General features: G+C 38.6%; 1 protein-coding gene across 2 annotated transcripts; it reads left to right on the forward strand.

The window, feature by feature from the left end:
• The first annotated feature begins 3,162 nt into the window (after nt 1–3,162).
• On the forward strand, nt 3,163–5,857 carry LOC115698179 (uncharacterized). Of its 2 annotated transcripts, XM_030625364.2 has the most exons (9): nt 3,163–3,266; nt 3,373–3,487; nt 3,569–3,660; nt 3,771–3,823; nt 3,917–4,008; nt 4,288–4,396; nt 4,589–4,602; nt 5,154–5,255; nt 5,341–5,857. In XM_030625364.2, the coding sequence occupies exons 2-9, from the start codon at nt 3,419–3,421 to the stop codon at nt 5,491–5,493; spliced, it is 684 nt and encodes a 227-aa protein (XP_030481224.1). In that variant the 5' UTR covers nt 3,163–3,266; nt 3,373–3,418; the 3' UTR covers nt 5,494–5,857. The 2 variants fall into 2 exon arrangements, with proteins under 2 accessions (XP_030481224.1, XP_030481223.1); XM_030625363.2 differs by lacking the exon at nt 3,163–3,266 and having other exon boundaries at nt 3,322–3,487.
• The last annotated feature ends 2,023 nt before the right edge of the window (nt 5,858–7,880 follow it).

A 7,880-nucleotide genomic window follows, 5' to 3' on the forward strand; every position in this document is an offset into this window, starting at 1 on the left:
ATGAATAAGTAAATCTGATTATATGAAATGAGTTTTATTTAGGGCATAAAACCCAACAACTTCGTCATCCCCAAGAAAGCTATCCGAGGGGAGAAACCAGCTGGAGGACAGATAGGCTGAATGATCCAAGGGAATGGGTGCAGGAGGTCCAGAGCCCATCCGGGATCGGCCTAAGAAATGGCCCAAGTGGGAAAAATAGAAATTCTTTGGCATGATCCCCCCACCGAGTGGAAGGCATCCTAAACTTACAAAGGCGTTCATCAAATCCTATAGGCCTACGTCGGGTATACTCACGGACAGAGGGGACATGATGAATTATTAAAGGGGACTTACTAGAGCTGGACGTACTGGCGTCAGGAGCTCCTGTGTTGGGGACTGGGCCCAGCGGTTTAGGCCTAGAAGGCGTCCGCCCTGGACCCGCCTCCAGACGAAGAGCCCTTTCGGCGGTAGCCTGGGGGCCGGAAGTACCTTTGTAGGCCAGTTCCTGTTCCCTCCTACAAAGGTACTTCTGGTACCAGTCCTTCGCCGAAGTGATTATGTCCACCCAGAGCGCCCTTTCCGCGGTAGGAGTTCGAACATTCGGGCAGATGACCTTGGAAAGATTAAAGTCATCCACCGAATGATTCTCGGAAATCAGCTTGGCCTTCCGGCAGTTCTCCGTAGTGACCAAGTCCCCGACGTTGAGGGCTTTCTTATCGTAAGTGGAGAAGGTCTTGGCCCGTTGGAGGAACAGCTGAGTAGGCGCGGTCCGAAGGAAGGGAGGGATCCTGACCCACTCCGTGAGAAGCTTTGGGCGGTCCATGGCTTGGAAGCTGGAGGAAAAGAAGAAGCGGTGGCGGTACTCCTTCACGTGCTTCTGATAATTATAAGGGACCGGGACCTCATTTAAAGGATGGGACCAGAGTCCATAAAAACCGTCCTTAAATTTGTCCCCCTTTTTGGGGACGGAAACGAGTTCATAAAAATATAAAATCTCAGCCGGACTGGGCGAACCCCAGCTCCGGGCAGCGTACAAAATAAACAAGCCTGAAAGCAGGCGGTATGCTTGGGGAATTAACTGATACGGTGCGAGGCCAACAAAAATTAGAAAATTAACAAAGTAATCCTAAAGAGGGAGCATAGCCTCGGACATGAGGTGGGTCTGGCTCCAAGCTCCGAACCCCCCGTAGTTATGATTGGGCGTCTCCTCATCCCGAGGCAGGCGGTGGAAGGTCCGGAAGCAGATGGCTTGATGCCTTCCACCGTTACGATCTTCTCGAGCTGGTGGGCACAGGTTAAGGTGGAGTGGAGCTCGTCCGCCTCCCAGCTGTTTGCACGTGAAGTATATTTTCCCTGGGCCACGGGACCCTTCATGACCTCCTCTAAGGTGGCTAGTTGAACTGCCCCCTTCTTGGAAGACTTTGAACCGGATGCAGAAGCAGACATATTGGTTCTGAAAAAATTAAGAAAATCCAACAGTTAGGCCCCAAACCAAACCCTAATGTTCAAAAAGGGAATGGGGGTCCCCTAATCGCTGGAAAGAGGCCCCCTCTGGATGCTTGCCAAATAAGGAAACCCCAAAAGACTTTCCTTGGCAAACATCGGGTGCAAAAATCCCAAAGGCAGTGACATTGCAAAACACGAGAAGGCTGGTTTCTATGGAGTCTGGAATTTTTCCTCTTTGTGGAAGCTCTGAGAAAATTTGGCAAAATGGTGAAAGTAACCAAATGAAATGAGAAGGCTGGTTTTTATAGGTCAGAACGGGTGTGAGATAGTTGTGATCGAGCATCATCGTACGATCAGAATAGCAATCGATTCGCTATCTACAGATCCAACGGTTGGGACAAGCGCTCATCGAGGCGGTAGGAAACGCTTGAGTACTCGACTGACACCCATCTAATGCGCCGTATCATTAAAGGGATAGGCAACGAATCGTTGCCTGCAAAAAGCAAAAAACTACAGTCATAATGGTCATAAATGCATCCCCACGTGCCCAAAGCACGTGCCAGGAAGTTAATGAGACAATCAGAGGCACCTAAGCAAGCCTCGTTTACTTCCCACCAAACAAGGCTTGGGGGGTAACTGTTGCCCTTAATTTTGTCCAAAATACGTGGACTAACGCGACTGTGACACGTGGATTGAAGGAGTAAGACTTTAAGATAATTCGACTAAGTCTTATTAATGAAAAGGATCAGCAAGAAACATGCCTCCCGGAGAAGGTATGAGGGATTCACATGCTCCCGGAGGGCAAGGCTATAACAAAGCACCTCCGGGAGGTATCAAATCCTATCTGAACAGTCACCTCGCATTTAATGCCGCATGGGAGAAGGCGTATTGGAATTGCCATAAGTATTAAAGTCCGATGGCGTAACCCCCCTTCTGCAGCTATTACACTCTGATTAATGAGCCTAGTGACAGCTACTTTATGAGAAATCACATCAGTCAAGAGAGGATAATGGATTACATCCACCTAACCCCTAAAAACCTAGGGATTAGACCATGCATGTCCTATGATACACTCGTTGGGAATGTGTGCCTCTATTGAATAATACAGAAAGACATGTATCTTGGTTCTAGGGATCACCCCACAAAAATACTATAAATATCCCCCCAAACTCATTAAGGCAGGGGTCGAGAATTTTGGGTGTCATAAGTACCAAGGAGAAAAACCACCAAGAACATTCTCTGTAATAAAAACTCTCATAAATAACAAAGACTCGTGGACTAAGGCTCATTAATGCCCCAACCACGTAAAAATCTCGTGCATTAACTTCTTACAGCTTTCTTATATATTATTATATTGGTTGCCGAAAACCTCGGTCAACATATATATTTTTAAAGAAAAAGAATTTTTTTTTATTTTTTATTTTCAAAATAATTAATTTTTTTATTTTTTTAAATATATATTTACGTGGACCAATAAAATTGTACCACGTGTACACTGTGTCCACGTAGACATTCCACCATACTAATTAACAGCTAAAAATGGATGGAAATATTAAACTGCTAACAGAACGAGTTTAGTGAGTTTTACCACCAAAATTTTAAAATTAAAAATTAGTTGCAAAAATCTAGTCACTTAAAGAAGTTATGCCGCAAATAACTAAAATAATAATAATAATAAAAGGAGAGAGAAATAAGTTCAACATATAAATTTTAGAAATTTTTGGAATTGAATTCGTGTACCAAACTATCAGCCACACAAAGGAATATAACTTCATCTGGGTATACGTGCCCTAAAGGCAATTGAAATCATAAGGGTATTTCAATTAATTAAAGAGGTGAAGGTAATTTTACAAATATTTTAATAATGGGTTGTACTGTGTAAGTAATCCTTAATTCTTTAGGCTCGAAAGATATGTCGTTTCTCATTTTGTTTACGTATAACCGTAGTGAGTGCGAACTCTCAACCACATAGAAAAGGATCTCTGTTCAGGAAATGGCTATGGCATCCACAATAACACCAAGAACAGCTCTCTCACAGTTTCAACAGCTACACATCGCCAAAGTAATTACATCCACTTTAGTATATGTAATGAATTACCTAATTTTATTATTGAGCAACTTTTATGGTCTTAATATTGTCTAGAATTTTACCATTACAAGCTCCAATGGATGTGTTCAACTTCATGCCCGTGGAAAATTGAACTTTGAAACTGGGAAGTGTTTCTTGATAACCAGGTAAAAACCCATATACCATTAGTCAATTGGAGATAAATGCCACTGTATTTGCATATTAATTCAACTTTTTTTTTTTTCGCTTGGTGGGTTTTCTTTTTGTTCCCCTGTAGTCCCCAAAGGAGGGAGTTTGGACTAAAGAAACTCATATGCGAAGCTGGTTCAGGTGAAGCTTCCTTGAGATTATTTTCTTTTTGTTCCTTTGTCATTATATTAGCTATTTTGAGTGACCTCTTGTTGATTTATTTACTATATATAGGTGTTGAGGCATCAGTCGACTCAGGAGAAGATTTAGTCATTGTCAAGAACCCTCAGATAGTTGTGGAATCTCAAGATAATGATAAGATGCAAGTACGCTTGCAAAATTACACTAATAAACAACCTAATTTAGAGTCTATTCTGCTTGAACTTGGCATCTATTATTGAGTAACATGACAATCAATGGCATTTAGCACTTTTCATTATGCATACAATATTTTTGCTATACATAATTAGTTTGTGCTGTTCAAGTATCTCTTTTGAGCAAGGTAAGCTTACTGAAGACAAAAATGTCATGTTTTCAGTTATGCTAGTATGAATTGTTTATTTGGGTAACAAAATTGAATGTAGTTCCTGTGATGCGGATGGCAGGTTAGAGTGGACTTGACTGGTGAGGAAACTGAAAGAGTGTTTGATCGGGTTTTGGCTAATTTGGCCAAAACAGCACCGCCAATTCCAGGATTTAGAAGAGAAAAAGGGGGTAATACGTTCTTCTGTTGTTTTTGTCATACTTGGACCTTTATATTCTGATATGCACTTGTTGTGTACTGTGTACAGCATAACACAAGCTTATAGTGTCCTTATTTTACCAACTTTATTCCCAGAATTTTTTCACTTCAGCATCTTATGAAACTTATGTTCTGTTTCATTTTCATGCGCGTTGGATCATCAGGAAAAACGTCTAAGGTAAGTTGTTTCAGGATGGGGGATTTCTATTTAATTCATGCTGTTTCAGTTATCTTTCTTTTCACTATTAATTGCATTATTAGTTGGAGCATTACTTGTCACCAAAGCCAAAACTTTAAGAAAGAGTGAAAAAAAAAGTATCATTGTTAGTTCCTTTTAACAGCTACTTAAATATTTAACAATAAATGATTTGAGGCAACTTTTTCAAAGTTCATAAATCAGAACTCTAAAGGAAACTTTTGAAGTAATAGTTCTCAAGTTTTAATTTGATGTAATTTACTCTCTCATACATGTTTGTGTTCTCCGGACAATGAAGGGCAATTCAACCATTTACCTTCATAATGCCCCAATATCACATTGCCAATCCAAAACATACTAAGGATTAGTAATTACGAAGAATTCGCGCCCAGGTGAACCAAAAAGCTCACCTGGTTGCTGGTTGTTGTTCTTATGGTTGATTTTCTTTGGGAATGCTTGTGAAACTTAATTAGGCTGTCTTAATTAGCTGATTTAGAATGGGAAATTTATACATGCTGTGCTCTTGCTAATAGGTTCCCAAAAGCTTTCTGTTAGGGATACTTGGTGAGGAACGTGTGACTAAGTTTGTGATACAAGAAATTGTCAGTTCAACAATGGCTCAATATGTAAAGCAGGCAAGTTACTATATCTCGCACTTTTTTTCTTACTCAATACCATGCATGCAAGTATATTATTTTCTTACTTTGATGCCTCCACCAGGAAAATCTGAAGGTGAAGGACAACAAAATCAATACAACTCAATCTGCCGAAGAACTCAAAGCATCATTTAAAGAGGGGCGCGAGTTTGGATTCAATGCCATTATCGAATTTGAAAATATAGAAATTGAGACTCCCGCGGTGCAGCCCTCGTAATGAACTCAGAATGTAGGAGAAGTCACAGCGACCACTACTGTTGTTCGATGGATGGTTTGGAAAATGGGGTCAGATTATAGAAGATTTCGGTCTTGTTTGATGATTTTCAGTTTCATCTTCTGATCCCTGTTCAACAACAAAGTAAACTGATGATTTTTTTTCTTCACATTAGTTATTGATTACCAAACATTATCTTCTTGAGATTCTTGAGTAAAGCAGCCATCTAATACTTAGTAAAAGCATTAGGAGAAACAGCTTCCTTCAAATAGTTTGGGAACTTATAAATGTGCATCCAGCTTTACAAATTGAGAGATATACATAAATAGAGCAAATAATTAATACGACAATATTGCAAAGGGTAAAATTTCATCTACTTTTTGTATTTTATTATATATATAACATCAATGTGTCACACACACATAATTGTCTAATGCTTGTTTTTGAAATTTTCAATTACGTTTTTTTGCTGTTATTCTGAGAAATATTTTCCAACAGTAGAGCAATATTCACACTTTACTGCAACCTCAGCATATAGTAAGAAAATAATCCAAGTCTAATTTACTTTAGGTACCTATAAATCCTAATAGTTATAGCAAGTTCCATTTTAGTGTGTGAGACTGCTCGGTTTTATATATATATATATATATTTTTTTGCTCTAAGTGACTAAACAACAATTGTCAAAAGAAAAAAGTGACAGAACAACGAAGAACTAGTAGGCTTTTTTTAGGTATGTGCAATTAATCAAAGAGCATGTGGAGGGTTGCTGTAAATCTGTTAATAGATAGTGAGCTGTTGTTAGAATAATAATGGTTAGTTTATTTTAATAAGCATGTAAAAGCTTGCTTGATTCTCATTTTTTCAAAATTGAAATCCTGTTTTCATTGCTAATTATATTTTTGTTTTATTATTTTTAATTGCTTTATAATATTAGAACATTCCACTTGATTATGTAAATATTCCAAATTGATCTTAACTCGGACACTAACAAAAAAATTATGACAATTAAAACACGAGTCACTAGAAAATCCAGCTTTGTTAATAGAATGCAAACTAAAATTTCAAGTATACATCCGAGATTCCAAATCTTGTTATAGTAGCACAATTAATTATAGTATATACTAATTCTAAAGCTAGCTAGCTAAGGCTTCTACCTTATTTTTCCCATTAGTGATCTTTACATTTAGATCCAGTTTGCGCCATATTGCTGGAATCTTGAAATCAAGAATTTCCTTGAACTTCAAATTCCAATCCTCATGATGAACGGTTCCTAACTCTTCCTTGTTCTCCTTCATCTTCTTCTTGAGCTCTTGAATCTTCCAACCTATCTCGTTTAGTTTTGAAGAAAATGATTTTTTCATACCTCGTTCAACAGCCTCAATAGCCTTCATGCTGTTAAACCAATCTGGAAACAATCGAGTGAAAATGGCTCTTTCCAGATTCGAAACTTCAAGCAAGATCATACCAAGAACATCATCTCCCATTTCACCAATGAACCCACTTTCCATGGTATTATTTTTCATATAATAAAACTCCATTTCTTCCTCAAGAATATTGATTACAGAGACGAACCTGTCAGTTATGGCCGTGGAACTCTTTTTTTCGGTTATTTCAGAGCGAATACTACTTTTGACAGATCGAATCTTGCTCCCCATTACTTCCTGATCCAATTCTTCAGCAAGGAGAAAGAAATATTGCGCAAGAAACACAGAGATTTGAATCCCAACATCGATAGCAACAGCCCTTATCGAATTGAATTCAGTTCCATGACCATCAGACTTTTGATCTTGTTCTTGGACCAACTCCATCCAGCTCCTTCCATTGTTTTTTGCATTGATTACATTCATTAGAGCCTCGTACTTGCTCAAAATTTCCTTGTGCTCAGGTTCTGAGAAAGACTGGAGAAAAATTGAAAAATCGATCTTGTCAAGATTAGCAATGAAAATTTGTTTCAAATCATTTGTTTCTTTATTGATAATTTCAATCTCCTTCACGAAAGATTCCAGTTTCGCTTCAATTCGGGGCTGAATTGAAGTGTCTTCAAGGTCAAAACAGCCAATCAACTCGTCGAAAAACTGCTTTGTACTCTTGTCTAACTTTTCTAGTAGGACTTGAGTTTTGTAATTTAATTCTTGGAGTTCCTCCATTGAGAGAGAGAGAGAGAGAGAGAGAGAGAGAGAGAGAGAGAGAGAGAGCAGTTTGGACGGTTTGGTTTGTATGGAACAACAGAACAAATATATATTTATATGAACAAAACACAGAAGTAGGTTTTTCTGTTATGGTCGGTGGAGAACAGCAACGGTTTCAACTATGCTGATACGAACTATAATATGAAAATGCATTTAATAAAGAAATATTCATTATTTTGTGACCTGTCACAGGGTTAATT

Source organism: Cannabis sativa, chromosome 7 (genome assembly GCF_029168945.1).
Source record: "Cannabis sativa cultivar Pink pepper isolate KNU-18-1 chromosome 7, ASM2916894v1, whole genome shotgun sequence".
NCBI lineage: Eukaryota > Viridiplantae > Streptophyta > Magnoliopsida > Rosales > Cannabaceae > Cannabis > Cannabis sativa.

What these genes read in the sequence shown, in the direction of transcription:
- LOC115698179 (XM_030625364.2), top strand. Translation starts at nt 3,419, where the DNA reads ATGGCTATGGCATCCACAATAACACCAAGAACAGCTCTCTCACAGTTT. An exon ending in CATATGCGAAGCTGGTTCAG is followed by an intron (nt 3,824 to 3,916) that starts GTGAAGCTTCCT and finishes TACTATATATAG; the next exon opens with GTGTTGAGGCATCAGTCGAC. An exon ending in TGGCTCAATATGTAAAGCAG is followed by an intron (nt 5,256 to 5,340) that starts GCAAGTTACTAT and finishes TGCCTCCACCAG; the next exon opens with GAAAATCTGAAGGTGAAGGA.